A 16992-nucleotide genomic window follows, 5' to 3' on the forward strand; every position below is an offset into this window, starting at 1 on the left:
AATATCAAAATAGATATTTACTGGTGGAAATACCTTCAATTGTTCTCTGAACAATTGGTTTTTAATTATTATTATTATTATTATTATTATTATTTTTATTATTATTAGGTCTTTCCACCTTTCCGTGGAAAGACCTATTGCTTTTGTTCTGATTATGATTATAAGGTCTTTCCACTTTTCCGTGGAAAGACCTATTGGATTTCTTCTGATTATTATTAGGTCTTTCCACCTTTCCGTGGAAAGACCTATAGGTTTTGTTCTGATTATTAGGTCTTTCCACCTTTCCGTGGAAAGACCTATTGAATTTGTTCTGATTATTTTTTTTTTTTTCTTCCGCCTAATTTTTTTCTTGCGTAGTATTGTTGTTTCATAAGATGTCGCTTAGATATTTGGAATATGATTTCGTATAGTTTATACGCTTTAAAAATTTACAACGACATAACAAAATACTTTACGTTGTAAGAGTTATCTCCCCAAACACTGTTTTTCTTGTGGCCACTACTCCTTCGCAACCGTAAAAGATTACGACAAATTTATTTTACCAAATTGCTCGTTACATCTTCAGGATTAGGCAATTCATTTGGACCGAAGCTTTCCAGAGACTCCATATGAGAGTTATTTCCCCTTATATAAATGATATAAGTAATATGCATTTCTAACTGGTAAACCATAAGTGATAGAGACCTAGGGTCTTCAGATTTGAGGTCCTTGGTCCAAAAAAATGAAAATGAGGTCAAGGTCAAAGGTCAAGGTCATGTCCTAAATTTTGATTTTTGCTTATTTTCACTAATTTTCTAATACCGTATGACATATCGACAAATAATTTTTCATAAATTGTTAGTTGCGACATGTCCTAACTTGTATATTTTGGTTGAAAAGGTGCACAGAAAATAAATGGGAGTTTTTGCCCATCTTACATTTAGAATTACGCGTAAAGTGATATTACTCTTTAACCAAACATATTAAAGACCTAGGGTCTTTTGAATTAAGGTCCTTGGTTTGTGACCTTGAAATTGAGGTCAAGGTCATAGTTTAATAGGACGTTCTAGATTTTGAACTTTGCTTTAAATTGATGTTAATACATCATAAAGCCATAGGAACTAACATTTTAAACTGATTTTCATATTTCAATATCAAAATACATCTTTACTAGTGGAAAGACCTTCAATTGTTCTCTGAACAATTGGTTTTTAATTATTATTATTATTAATTTTTTTATTCTTCCGCCTAATTCTTTTCTTGCGTAGTATTGATGTTTCAAAAGATGTCGCTTAGATATTTGGAATATGATATCGTAAAGCGTATGCACTTTTAAAACTAACCACTGCGTAACCAAATACTTTACGTTGTAAGAGTTATCTCCCCAAACACTGTTTTTCTTGTGGCCACTACTCCTTCGCAACCATAAAAGATTACGACAAATTTATTTTACCAAATTGCTCGTTACATCCTCAGGATGTTCTGTTTTAGTTTGACCGAAGCCGTATAGAGACTCCATATGAGAGTTAGTTCCCCTTTTGTATTTGAAATTTTGAAATGTATTTTAAACTGGAAAACCATAAGTGATAGAGACCTAGGGTCTTTTGTTTTGAGATCATTGGTCCAAAAAAATGAAAATTAGGTAAAGGTCAAAGGTCAAGGTCATATTCTAAATTTTGATTTTGGCCTATTTTCACTAATTTTCATTAACCTTATAAGATACCGACAAATTATTTTTACTAAATTGTTAGTTGCGACATGTCGTAACTTATATATTTTGGTTAAAAGGGTGTGTAGACATAAAATGGGAGTTTTTGCCCCTCCTATATTAAGAATTAAACGTAAAGTGATATAACTCATTAACTATACATATTACAGACCTAGGGTCTTTTTATTTGGGGTCCCTGGTTTATGACCTTGAAATATAAGTCAAGGTCATCAGTAAATTTGACGTTCTAGATTTTGACCTCTGCTCAAAATTCATATTTATACATCATTAAGCCATAGGAACTGACATTTTCAACTGAATTTTAATATTTTCATATCAAAATAGATCCTTATTGGTGGAAAGACCTTCAATTGTTCTCTGAACAATTGGTTTTTAATTGTTTATATAGTTGTTTTGGTTGTTAAGGTCTATTTTGTTGAAGAGTTGGTATAGTGTTTTGTATTAATCAAGGATTCTTTTTAAATTTTTTTCTATTGCACGATTAGATTTTAGTTTAGTGTTGTTATTAGGTGTGCTTGTTAGTTTTTGTTGTACTTACATTAGTTGTGTTGTTATTAGGCATTCTAGTGGTTTGTTTTGTTACAGAATGTTGGTTCTAGCGTGAACAGAATCTGGTATATTGTTGTTAGTTATTGGGTTTGTTTTAGTGCTATGTTGTTTCTTGTTCCTGGATGGTTTTAGTGTTTTGTTATTAGCGAGTAAGCTGGTTTAATGCTGGTTCTGCTTTTTAGGTAGATTTGTTTAGTTGTTACTGAGAGAGCTGGTTCTAGTAATGTTTTATTTTTTATTCGGTGAGCTGGTTCTTGTGTTTTGTCGGGTTTTGGGTAGTGGTTCAATTGTTTTGTTATTTAGTGTGCTTTGTTGTTGAAAACCTTTTTACTCTAAAATACTAATATGCTAGTACCCTCCTTCAATACATCTAGCCAATGTAGATTAAACAAACACACTACAATATGAACAGAAAAACTCAATTTAAAAGAAGTCATACAATTTTTTTTACTGTGTGCTGTTGGTTTCTGTTGTTTACATCATTCTTGAGTATCAGTCCATCTCTTATTATTTAATCAAACAATAAGTATTTCTCAGCAAAGTTTTGCATCCAGAATCCTACATTATGCTCCTCCTACTTTTCTAGCATAGCTTCAGCAGCTCTTGAAAAGGCTGAATCACCATACTTTATATTCCATGCTGCACTTGTTTTTCCGAAAAGTTTGTTGATTTTACTAAACAAGTCATCTTTTTTTATTTGAAGTACGTTTAAGAGCATTTTATTTCTATTCCCCTTGTTTTCCTTGTGTTAATAAGTTTCAAACTTTCATGTATATCAAGCAACATTGTTTTTTTTGCTTTCTTTATCTTCTATTCTTGTTTTTTTTTTTTTTTTGGCTTTTGTGTTAAAAATCTGTTTTGTACTATATTTAGATGTTTTAAACCAGTTTATATTTTTGGTGTAGAAGACAGTCATAAGTCTTACAGCAATCATCTTCTCCTATTTCTCTAGGTTTTTTTTTGTTAATTCATTTCTTCTATTCTCTTGTTTTTCCTTTTGTTACTGAGGATTCATTATTATTCGTTGGGTACCATTAAAAATGAATTATTAATGATTTTTTTTTAATCCTAGTGTTTATTTTTTAAGAGTTGGGAACAGTTATTTACAGCTCTTCTATAAAAGCATGCAAAGCAAACCTTTGATCAACTTGCTTGCTATGTTTGCAAACAATAGGTAAGTTGAGTTTCAGTCGGTTTTATATATACAGGGATTTGATAAGACAATAAAACTTGACATGAAAAGGAAGTTGATGATTATTGTCCAATCAAATTCCAGTATATAGTTAACGGACTACCTACATGTTGTTTACAAAACATCCAAACATAGCAAGCAAGTTGATCAAAGGTTTGCTTTGCATGCTTTTATAGAAGAGCTGTAACTGCCATCTTTTCCTCATTTTATTCTCTTTTTTTCCTTTTGAATTAAAATTGTGTTTTGAAACCTTTATAAAAGACGACAAATTATTTACATTTATTTGGATCATGTTGACATAAATGTATAAAGCTTCTGCACAATGAAAGATGAACTATACACATGTTTTCACATAAGTGTGCTATGTACACAATGTTTGACATATGTGTGCAGTTATGGCACAGACAAAGTGCCATTGAAATTAACAACTGTTACATAACTTTTATATACAGAATAGATATATTAATTAATGTTAAATAATAAGAGAGGAAGATACTAACAAATTTCATGATTTCACAACAACACACACCTTCCAAAGAAAAAACCACAACTACACACATGCACAATTAACTAGTTAGACATAGCCTTTCACAAAGTTCAAATATTTTGAGGTTTATTTTGTATATGTTAATTCCCTCCAAATACATTATTTTAACTTTCGTTTAAAAACTAGAAAATTAAATTTCACCAGTAATACCTCTAGCCAATGCAAAGAAATTCATCTATTTAATGCATTAAAAAAAACCTTCAAATAAATTTACATTCAAACTTTGGGAAAGGCTGCAGAGATAAATTCAATTAAACATGAATAAATGCTTAAAATACAGGTACATGATAATGTCTAATGTACAAAAATAGAAATGTGATTTCTATTATATAGGCTGCCATATATCACAATTTTAAATTTAATGATTTCATCAAATGGCAGTTCAAATTTTCTTTAATGAATTAAAAAATAAGTGATGAAATTGCGGAGCATTTTAGGAGGAAAACAGTTAGACTCCTAATAATGCTTTAAGTGAAATATAATATTATACACAAAACAAAAATTTCCTAGAAACAGGAATGACAACAAATTTTAATGAAATAAATATACAATAAATGAAACATGGTCAGCTACTGTTATTCTGAACACTTTGTGTTGAAGTCAATAGATACAAATAAAAGTATGCTAGGACAATATCAAATCATCCTCTCTAAAGCAATGAAATAAAACATCGGAAAGAATTTGTGCCACATACTGATCTAAGATTTGAGACATCACTAGAGAAAGTAGTCTTTGTTGATGATGGGAGAACACTTGACGATTATCGGGTACCATAGCCATGTGTAACAAGATAGTCGCAGCCCGCCGCAACATGTCCAAACTGGTACCCATCATTTCAGGATTGTCTCTTAACATATTGATACCATGCATGTTGGCAACTTGCATGGCCTTGTGTTCTGCCATCTCTAAAAAGTCTAATAACAATGAAACTGACGGATGTTTCATTGCCACTGCCCGGGCAGCACTGGTGTCACCTTGAACTAGTTCGGCTAATAATACGATAGAAAACTCCATCATGACAGGCTCGCTCTTGTTTGCTAAAGCCTTAACTAATTGGCCTACTAATGATATAATTCTACTGAATGGAGGTGTAGCAAGCAACAAGTCCACATTGGATTCATGTATACAAAGTTTTGACAGGGCCTCGAACACTAAACGTTGCGGTGAAAGGACGGATGAGGTTGATGAAGGAAATGGATCTGTTGCACACGCTGACGGACAGACAGCCCAATGTACTAGACCATCTAAAATTGGTAAACATATTTCTTCAGGGTAGATGGCAAGCTCTAAATGACTTGCAATATTGGCAAATATGACAAGAACGTTTTCCCGTATTAGTGATAGGTATTGCCACCACCACTCTTCTTCACTTTGAAGTAAATGACTGTCTGATAGATCTTCCAACTCGGTATCCTCCCTATCAAATTTTCTACGCGTAGTGTTTCGAGGTAGATGGTGGTGATGTAATGTCAAAAGTTTTCCCAGAGTAAACATCAGTGCGGCGTTTTTAGAAATTTCAGTTGTATTTCCATTGACACAAGACAAACTACGGAAAATATTTGAAAGACAAACACATTTGCGTCCAATTTCATCTTTACTATTACAGGCAGTATTTAACGGATGTTCATCTTTTTGATATGACTCGTCTTCAAGTTCAATAATTTTGCGTTTGCTATTTGACTGAGGACCATTGTTTAAGTTTTCCAAAAGTGATGTATTGTCTTTCTCCTCTAAATCTTGTGATTGTTCCTCTTTGATTTTCTCTTCACTCTGAGATTCCTCCATTTTTTCTTCTTTGAGATGTTCCACATTTTCTTTCTCACTCGTATCACTGTGCCCATCACAACCATTACTTCGTCCCTCATCCACCTCATCTTTTATTCCTGAATTCTCTTCACATTCTTCATCATTCGGCTCTTTCTTTACAAGCACTTTGTTATACTGAATGTCACAGTTATGCTCAATTTTGAGATCACTCTTTTCACATAGGCAATTGTTTGATTCTTCGGAAATTTCGACTTTAATGTTATCTTTACTGTCAACAAGATTGTTTTCATTCTCATCACAATTCTCCTTGTCGTCTGAAAATTCCTCTTTCAATTTCATGGGTTTTCTAAGAAACATTTTTTTACTTATTTCATTTTCATTTTTATTACTAAAGAGTGGAACTATGTGTATGCTTGTGTCGCCACCTCCCAATTGCCAATGCCCGAATTTACAACTGTAACCAGAGTATACATCCCACCGTTTCTGATCAGTAGGTCCTAATTCATTAGTTTCTTCAAATTTTACAGTTTTGCCTTTCCGTGTAACATTAGTATAGTCTGTGAAAACTCCTTCTACTTTCACTTTAGCACCATTTTCATTTAGAACATTCACGTCTTTTTCAAAATTAATTGAATCAAATGATTCATTATATTGATCACACATCCCTCGTTCACTTTCTTCAAATATTTCTCCAAACATCTCTATCAAACAGCGCCTGAAGTGTTCAAGGAGAACTTCCAAGAGTCCTGGTAAATGGCTTAAATTAAAGTAACTTATAGTAGAGTCATCAAATAATAGAATGTTTAATGTATCAATGGCCCATGTACTTTCAGCAAGTAGACCAGATTTTAACGCCATCATAATCCTCCAAGCCTCTATTTGACCTGCAAATATATGTAAATGATTAAATATACTGAATTCAAATGTATAACAATTTATTATTCCCACTGTATAATGCCTATAAATAAAGACAAGACAAACATTATACTTAAAAATTTGAAAACACAATTCTTTTCTGTCCAGATACACAATTCCCGTATATTTACTCACGAGTTCTTAATTTCAAATTCAACCAACAGAAAAAACAATACACATTTACAAGACTATACAACAGTTTACAATAAAAACAATACTGCTGTATAAGACAACAAAACTACTCTGTACAACAAAAGAAATGCAACACCAATTTTGAGTTTTCTGTTGCAAATGATATTTAAAAATAATAATAGAAATGAAAATTATACATAAAAATTAAAAATGTGTAAAGCTTAAAGCTGCCTGCCTATTTTTCAGGAAAAGTCTGAAGTTCAAAATATTTGCTTAAGCTTTATACGCTGGTGATCCAAATTGAAATTCATCAAAAGTTCTTTATTTGAGAATCCCATATGTTATGCCTAAAATGACAGCTTAAATTTAAATCCAGTGTTGAAAACACGAACCTTAGAATAAATACAAGAATTAGACAATATGGTCACCGATGTTAAAAGGAATAGTATGTCATAAACATTTATCTACTATTTAAAAAAACATAATAAAATTGGTCCAACTTTCTGATCAAAAACATGTTTCATGCTTATTTATAAACTGAAAAATGATCATTTAATTTCGTCTCTTGAAGAAGAATTGACACATGACTAATGGATATATGGTTGAAAAGACAGTTACTGTGTTAGTGTATATACATTTAATTACAAAATCTGTGTATAATGAGATGTTAAAGAATGATTTGGTTAATTTTACAACATCGACAGATTACAACAAGGCAAAGCAAAAATAGAGAAATAGAATTGCAAGGGCTAAAACTGATGACACTTAAAACAAATAATTTATGATTCTTATTTTTTTCATCCTTTATAAAAATATTTCTGCTTTATTAGAGATCTGCAAAAAATATTGTTTGCTACAAAAATAGGCATTTGATTTCAAATGTGTATTTTATCCTGTTCTAACTTCAACAATTTTAACTTTTGAAAATAGTAAAAAAAAATCTCTTTATTATAAAAAAAAAAAAAATAAAAATAAAAGGTAATTATTATTATTTATTATTTCCTTCTTCCAAACTTTGTAAATGAAATAAAAAAAAAAAATCAAATCTAAGTTTTATTTATTGTCGATACATTGTTAACAAAGTACCACAAGCTCTAGTGAGCTTTTAAAATCGACATTGTAGTTAAAAGTTTCTGTGTCCATCATAATTTCAAGCCCTGAAAAAAAGCGTCCTGACAGAAGCCACTAACTACCACAATAAAATTGTGATACCTCTAAAGTGTACTTGCTTGTTTCCCAGGACCAAATTATATATCTTGGAATGCTTGAAGAAAATAGAAACTTATAGTTAACAACTGCATCCTAAAAGCCCCCTTTCAACTGCAGGGTTTTTCAAGCAAGCATTTTACTTTATTAAATTTGTTATTTTTATAATTTGCTTTTTTTTTTTAATTTGTACTTCATAAGCAAAACAATGTTCTAATAAAAAATATGTACTTGTATTTACTTAAAAAATCACTATCTTTTGGTAAATTAAGTACATTAAAAATATCAAAATTTTGTAAAAAAAAATAATAACGGTCGTCAAGCAAGTACACTTGCCAACAGAATGAATGTGAAGGGCAAGGTAAGGGGGCTTATAGATGTAAACCCAGACACAGTGCAAAAACACATGTTATATATGAAAATGATAACTAGTATATACATATAAACAAACCATAGATCGGATAATCTTCTCGGAGGAAAGTCATTATATATTTATTTAAATATTGTTTAATAACACAATCTGCCGTTAATCTTGTACATCTTGATACAAATATACTTGGGGCTTTTTTCTTCTTTTTACAATTGTTGTTTCACAGCCATTTTCTTTTGTGAATTATGAAAAAAATAAATCTAACATATTGTCCTGTTGCAGTACTGGACATTGGGATTACAAGGAGAATATCTTATTTATAGATATTATCCAATCTATGGCGTTCATTAAAAGGCACTTTGAAAAGGACAAATACATAAATCTACAGGTAATGAAAAATCAAAAGTACATCATAGCGTTTCAGATTTATCCTGCACACTTTTCCATAATTTATTCTTCTAATTTTCGAATTCTAAATGATAACACATTAATCTAAGAGTGCACTAATCCATCTTTATGCAAACAACAATTTCTATCCATGCTTTTGGTGTATGAATGGTGTATTAAAATGGTCCCAAGAAAATACTACTCTTAAAGTAATTATTCAATGCAGCAAATAATCAAATTGACCAAGTTTAAGCTTGTATTACAAAAATCTCAATATTTTTATTACTATTTTCAGGGAAATCAATTGTCACAAAAAAACTTCCAACAAGATGTTATCATTTCTTTCAAACATAAACCTCACTAATTGCCAATTAGGTATCAGGTAAATACAATTGTTGATGATATTTGTAAAGCGTAGACCATGTATTACAAGCTTTAACTAAGTGCAATGGTAATAAACCCATGTTATTACTTCTTTCTTCCCTAAGCATATCCAATACCATCATTCTATGCTATTTACAGTGTGTAAAACACATACCAACATCAGTCTTTGTAAGACGCTTCCTTTTAGTTAGAACTGGACTAATAGATTCTATGCTATCTGGAGGGAACATCATTTCTTTCTTTGGTGGGTAGGCTGAATTCTGTCCCATACTAACGGACTTCTACAAAGGTTAATCATACATTAAACAACTTCTGAACTAATATACCAGTATACATTTCAGGTATAAGTCATCCTTATGATTAAGGATATTAACTTAGGAAGATGTTGACGCTCATTTATGATTGATACTAAACTTACAGCTGAAACAAAGTGAAGTTATCAATATGCCAGTTTTACAGTGCCCTATTGACAGCTGTAATTGGAAATCTCAGGACCTGGATGCAGCATTTGCAGCAGCCTTAACCACTGCTTTTCAGATTCATGTGAAATATCTGGACCATTTTAAGAAAATTCTTGCAATATCACAGCTAACTATCAGAATAAATTCTTAAATCTCTATCTTGTTAGATGTACCTTGAAGCTGTTGTAAATATACCAAATGGCTCAACATGTTTTAATTGCATCCTTCAACACTTGCTCATTCATTTGACAGCTGTTGTTCTATTAATATTTAAACCTTTAACTTGCTAGCATTAGGATAACAGCTTTAACTATAGTTGTTAATTTCTATATCATTTGGTCTCTTGTGGAGAGATATCTCATTGGCAATCATACATCTTCTTATTTTTATATTGAGTTATATTTTTTAAAGAAAGGTTCATTGCTCTTACCTGCATTCTTTGGGGTGACATGTGTTTATCTCCTCTCTGTGGGGACATTCTCATGTTGGCCACTCTTTGGTATGGGCTTGCCATATGCATTCCACCACCACCTGGTCCATAGTTAGGATGCTGTGCTGGGTAACGAGGTCCCATTGGCGATGACCATTGAGGATGACCTTTACCTTGTTCTGAAATAAACATTTTATTTAATACAAAGTTCATTCTATACATATTGAAAGTGTTAATCTGGTAGTGATATTTAAAATGTTTTACATGCTACTTCTTTGTGAATAATAGATGTATATTATCGCTATTTTTTGCATTTTTCTTTTGATCTTTTTTTGTGATAATTTTCATATCATGCTTCTCGCTTGAGATGGAAAAATTATCGCTAGAAACTAAGGAGGCCACGTGGCGTTGCTAACGAAATTGACATGAAATTGACAACGTCGTCATAGGTAAAATAGCGATAAACAGATTATCATTGATCATCTCAACTCGATTGCTTTTCTCACTTTCGCTGTACCAGCTCAAGCGAGAAAACCAATCTCGTTGAGATGATCAACGATAATCTATAAATACAAGTTTTATAATGTACTGTATTTTTTTGGAAATAAAACATGCAAGAGACTGTGGAACTTCTAATTGGTTTTACAAATCACTAAAATTTAAATGTGTTTCATACTCAATGCATATGTAATGCCTAAGTTCTATTATAAAAGATATATACCATAAACGTGACAAGCTCATATTAATACAAACGCAGTGAGTTTTAAATTAAAGCAATTACAAACTAAAACATTTAAGGTGAACAACACCTATGTAAATTATTGAATTTATCACTGGCAAAAACAATATTTTGAAACTTTTCATTAGAAAATTTCATTAAAATTTAAATAAAATATTTCTTAAAATGAAGGATATTGTCTGATTTTAAAAAAACAATTCAAGAATTTTGACTTTTCTAATACTACATTTGATCTTATCAATGGAGCAATTCAGAAATTCAACTTCAAACTTTAATTATTTTGGACAAATAAAATATAGAATGTCCAATCAAGTAAAATTTCCATATAACATTCTGAATTAGTCCATCATTTAACATTAAAATAAAATAGTTTTAAAAGTGATCAACCCAGCAAGAAGTGATTGCAGACTCTGTAACAAAACAAGACTAAATACATTTATACACAACACACAAGAAGACAAAGAGATAATACACGATATATACAGAAAGTTTCTATAATATCTACTGACACTCAAGAGACGACCTACCAAAGTTTTGGTTATCCATCATCCCTTCTCCTTGATAATATGTAGGACCAGTGTAAGATCGATCAGGATAATAACCACCTAGCAGAAAAAATACCAACTCCAAAATGAAGCGTATATTTCTGTAGATTTAATGTCAATTCAAAAAAGCCTATAATTACTATTAAAGTCTACCTTTTAACTTTAACCAATAACATTGATGGCAACAACATTTAATGACTTAAAAAACTCAAATGTAATTTGAATTCCATATTGTCAGAAATAAGCAAGTTATTTTAACTTCATGCATTTTTTTCTTCTTTTTCAATCAGTAGCAATTGAAAAACTTGAAGCAAATTTTTTATTTCATTTACATGTTTTCATAAAATATGTTTTTCAATACCAAAAAGCAAAGATATACCTCATGCAGGTAGCATACAATTTACATTTGATCTACATTAAGAGCACATGTCCTTGTTTTCTTATCAACACTCACCTTGATCATAGGTATTTGGATATCTCTTGTTTGGAGTATTGTACATCTGAGGAACACTTCCCGGCATATCCTGTGACATCTGTGGGCGGGGACCAGAATATGCACCCTGTTGATTGGGAAAGTTCTGGTAATCCTGGCCCATCATTGGTTTCTGGACATATCCTGTTCCAAATCCTGGTTGCTGAGGGGCAGTTGGTGGATGCTGTTCACTGTATGGCGCCCCCTGTTGGTAATGTTGGTTACCATATCGGTTACTATACATGGGCTCCATAGGATGTGTTGATGACTGTGTTGGTGGCACCTGCTGATTACCTCCCCTTGGATGCGAGTACATGGTTTCCATGTTCTGTGAAGTGGGCGTTGACTGTGACTGCTGCCCAATATATCTCTGTGACATCATGGGGTCCATAGATTGTGACATGGCAGGCTTTGACTGCATGGTACTAAAAGTCTGGCTCTGAGAATACTCCATATGTTGGGATACAGAGTTCTGTGATGGCATTGGTGGTTGTTGTATAGGTGGCATTTGCTGAGAAGAACAGGATGTCATCAAAGGTGAACTTGTTGATTCAAACCTGCAGTGAAAAATCAAATACATTCTTAATCTAAAATAATTCTTAACTTAAAATCTCAAGAACACTTTAAGGTCTATACATACCTTTAAAATGTAAATAAATAAATTTGAAGGTACATCTTAACTCCAGAAAACCCATGCAATTTTTGTAAGAAATATTGCCTTTCTAGAAAGCCATGGTAATCACAAACATTCATACAGGTCTGTTTATAGTGTCAACAAAAAAGTACCACCCAACCAACCACCCCATGCAGTTTATCATGACAACTGTTGTATGTTATTAAAAAGATTAGAATTTTGGAATAACATGTAAAATCTGTGTTGAATCAAACCCAATAACTAGAGTAAGCTATAGTTGGTTTTTTTTTTTTTTTTTGGCTTGACTATGGCGAGTTGTCGAATTGGCAATCATACCACATCTTATTGTTCTTCTATTCTCTTCTAAGTTCAGTCTTTTCAATGAACTTTTTTGTTAAATCTCATGACATATTTAACGAGATTATGTATCCATTGGAGACCATGCCCTTATCACACTATCACAGTCCCATGATCAGTAAACCACAATATTTTGGTCACAACTTTAATATAACACACAAGTTTATTTGCTTCATCATAACAAACATGTGTACACTGTTTGAAGTCAATGTTAACTCAACTTTACGTCTTAACTACTTTTAACCCATAAATAACTTGTTACAGAACAGAAATGACAGACAGGAAAACTTTGTGCATTCGTACTATCACAGGCCAGGCATTTTAATTTCTAGAAATAAATACATTACTAACCTTTCTGGCTGAGAAAACTGGTCACCAAATGGGAACTGTTTACCAGACGTTGACAGTTGAGGCATTGTATTTGAGTGGCTAGAAGTAAATGTAGTTGTAGATGAAATCATTGATTCTATTGGTGGTGAACTTGAGGCAGCAGTTGTATCTGAGCTGGACTTGATGGGTTCTGTACCAAATGTATCGATTGACTGAGATGTGGGTGGAGTGGGCGTGTCAGATGCATTTGGCTGACTTCCGATTGGAAAGTTCTGTTGTGGTGGCATACTGGGTCGATTGTAGCTGTTGAAGGAACTACTGCTACTGCTGGGTGGCATTCCAGATTGTGGTGGTATACCAGCAGCTGGTGGTGCTTGAGGAGGCATTCCTGAGAAATTCGGCATTGGAGAGTTTGATCCCCTCTGTTGACGAGAAAAACTGGGTTCATCTGCAAATGGATCTTGGCAACTAACACTGTCATTTTTACCAGGCTTAGATATCATCGCTGGTGTATTTGGTCCCCCTGACATCATAGGATTGCTAGTCATTGGTCCAGACATCATGTTAGGGTTAGTCCCCATGGAACCCTGTGGCATTATAGCCCCACCAGACATCATATTTGGATTTGTAATGGATCCAGATGACATCATGTTTGGATTATTTGGCATGCCACCAGCTGCCATAGGATTATTCGGCATGCCACCAGAGGCCATTGGATTGTTTGGTATACCTCCTGTTGCCATTGGATTATTTGGCATGCCACCTGTTGCCATAGGATTGTTGGGCATGCCACCTGGTACCATGGGATTGTTTGGCATGCCAGCAGATGACATTGGATTGTTGGGCATGCCACCAGATGACATTGCATTCTGCATTGACTGCATCATATTTGGGTTACCCTGCATTCCCATGCCTTGTTGTGGCATCATACCATTCCCTGGCATCATGCTGTTTCCCATCATTCCAGGACCATGTGACTGGTTCTGCATCATTGAATATGCTTTGTTTCCCATCACACCTCCTTGTGGCATGTTGCCAGGCATCATATTACCTTGCATGGCATGCATTGGACCATGACCATGTGGCATTCCAGCATTCATACCCATAGCATTAGGCATCATATTATTCATCATATTATTTGGTGGCATCATTCCTCCTCCCATTGGACCCATCTGGGGGTCATTCATGTAGTTAGGGTTCATGCCATGTGGATATCCATCCATGCCTTGATTATTGTTTGGTGTACTTGGTGGTCGGAATGCATCTTGAGAACCCTGGGAATTCGCTAAAATAAACAAATAATAATTTGTAAGCTAAATTACTTTATGTTTCAAATATTGCTGAAATTGTTTTAATTCTTCACTAAAAATCTTATGCAGTAAGTCCATATCCTTTCCAAAAATGTTTAAAAGTGTTAAATTGCAATGAACATTTTTTTCTTCAAATGTGTGATCTTATCAATTACTTGGCCTATTTTGGTACAAAATTGATCAGTTTGGTTTTCGTGGATAGACAAATCCTTAGCAAATATACATTATATATAAATTTGAGAATAACTCATTTGCATACAAATTAACAGTCAACTACTTTGAAGCTTTAAAGCTTATTTTCTACTGCTTGTAAAGTAAAACTTTAGTTGGCTTTCTTTGTTTGAATACATGTTAACCCAAGCTTTGTAATAAAGATTGACATCTCTCAACATTATATATATGTAGGCATACCTGTATGTATTATGTTGAAATTTGATTTGAAGTTATTCCAATTACTATTGTACAATGTAAAGTAAGTTAACCAAAGGCTTGCTCTACATGCGTTAGGAATTTAGCTGTAATTCTTACCTGGTGAAGGTGCTCTACCCCTATTCTTTTGTTCTCGTTTCTGCTGAAGTTGGGCTTCTATTTGAGCAAGTACAGGTTGAGGGTCCATTCCTCCTCGATCAAACTGACATTCATAGGCAAAAAGGTATTTGATGTAGTTCTTTTTCAATGTAAAAGCAGCACTAGCAGATGAGCCAATACTAATGACACCACAAATTTCCTTCCACTTTTTTGTCTTGGTAACCTGTAATAATAACATTGTATGTTTAGCCTTGATTATTGCTTGCTTGTTTGATCTGTATCTTCTAACAAAATTCATATTAGTATTTTTTTGGTGTTTCAGAATGGACAAGATGATTAACTTAAATGATTCAAAGACACAGACGTTTAACTTTAGGAGAGAAAAGAAATTTGATGTATAATATTGATTTACTATTGCAATGGACATTCCAGTGTAGACTTTATATATGTGTTATTCAGAATGGTATTAAACCTCATTCAAACAAGTGGTGAACCTGTTTGTCTGAAACTCTAGCCTAAAGTGATCATCATTATAACACATTATAAGAAAGCAATTCAAGATTATGGCCTGACCAGATAAAACCACTTAAAGATTTGGCTATTATTGCTTTTTTGTTATACATGTAGGGAATAGAAGTGGGATTAAGCTTTGGTCATTTCAGAGGGAGAGAGAGCGGGGGGCTTAAATATAGTTGTGTCTTGTCCTTCACTCTGTTAGCTTTGGTAACAACAGTTTGGTACATTGTTTTGTAATGTCTTCAAGTATTTTTTTTTATGCGCTGTAAAATTGTTAAAAAATAATTTTGTTTGCAGTTGTAAAATAGTTAAAAATAATTGCATCTAATCTTTAAAACATTCAAAACATTTTCAAAATATTCAAGAGTCCTTTAGATGCTATTCAAATTGTAAATGATTCAGATTATTAAAAGAATAATAGCTTTATATCTGTCTGTTTACCTCTTGCATACCACCTCTTTCCCTAACATGGAAATACAATTTGTAGAGATCAAGTGGTTGTTTACTGATGGAGGGTGTTGATGTCAGTGGCGTGTTCTTATCATCAAGGAACATAAACAATCTGTCCAAGAAAAATCTTCTATCTGGCTCATTTCCCATCTCGTACATTTTCTGTATGTCTCCATAGCCTCCCTTCTGAAAAAGTACAATAGTATTCATGTAAATGTCAATGACAATATACCATTTATTTCCCAAGTCTGATTTCTGTGTCTTCTATATTCCATGGAGCTAAATACATTTCATATTTTTTCTAAATTAATAAAATAAATAACTTGTTTTTACTAAAACATTATAATAAAATTTATGAAACATGTAAATAATAAAAATTTCAGCTGTATTGAAAAGAACATTTTAGAAATAAATTGTAAATGTTGACAAAATAAAACACCCATCAAATGGACTGCATTAGTAATAGTTTGTTTAGTTTCTTGCATATATACTGCATGCTTTAAAGATTAACTTTTCAAATGCTCATGATATACAAAGATAAATAAAAAGACTTGTTTTATTTGAAGGCTTTCCAATATTCACAAGTTTAGTTGAAAGATGGCTTATGACATTTATGAGATTTATAATATTGGTTCAAATAAAATTCTCCAAGCAGGCACCTGTATATTTAATAGTTACATAACAAAAATAATTGCTGCAAGATTACGTTTCTTCTCTCTTTAATGGATGCCCTGTTTTAAACCTTAATCTCTAGACTTATGGGTCGTCATCAAGCGTCTTATTATACAGTAAGTTCACAGGTTATTTCCCTTTGATTAGGAAACAAATAACCACCATTTTGTTGAAAACAAGCTTTTGAAAAACAGACACTTGAGGAGTACAACACTTAACTAAAATGAACAATAACAGGCAAGCGTCATACTGAAAGCACATATTTTGCTTTTTGGAAAAATTATTTTAACTAAAAAAAAACATTTAATACTCTTTTAGGATTAATACATTGAAAGCAAAAATCGCCTTTGCCGCCCTGCTAATGTAACAATGATCCAATCTTAATATCTTA

The 16992-nt window shown here is 32.6% G+C and overlaps 1 protein-coding gene across 31 annotated transcripts in view; it reads right to left on the reverse strand.

The window, feature by feature from the left end:
- Window positions 1-3716: 3716 nt before the first annotated feature.
- LOC139491239 (trithorax group protein osa-like) overlaps window positions 3717-16992 on the reverse strand; it is a 49947-nt gene continuing 36671 nt past the window's right edge. For 17 of the 31 annotated variants that reach the window (XM_071278740.1, XM_071278735.1, XM_071278732.1 and 14 more), the window contains 8 exons: window positions 15921-16115; window positions 14964-15186; window positions 13147-14410; window positions 11787-12361; window positions 11315-11392; window positions 10049-10227; window positions 9312-9438; window positions 3717-6647 (listed from right to left, as the gene is read on the reverse strand). In XM_071278740.1, the coding sequence (XP_071134841.1) occupies window positions 4621-6647; window positions 9312-9438; window positions 10049-10227; window positions 11315-11392; window positions 11787-12361; window positions 13147-14410; window positions 14964-15186; window positions 15921-16115 (4668 nt within the window). In that variant the 3' untranslated portion in view covers window positions 3717-4620. The remainder of the gene's footprint in view (window positions 6648-9311; window positions 9439-10048; window positions 10228-11314; window positions 11393-11786; window positions 12362-13146; window positions 14411-14963; window positions 15187-15920; window positions 16116-16992) is intronic. The other 14 variants (XM_071278743.1, XM_071278739.1, XM_071278738.1 and 11 more) reach the window with 1 other exon arrangement.

The sequence above is a fragment of the Mytilus edulis genome, chromosome 10 (assembly GCF_963676685.1).
Source record: "Mytilus edulis chromosome 10, xbMytEdul2.2, whole genome shotgun sequence".
Taxonomy (NCBI): domain Eukaryota; kingdom Metazoa; phylum Mollusca; class Bivalvia; order Mytilida; family Mytilidae; genus Mytilus; species Mytilus edulis.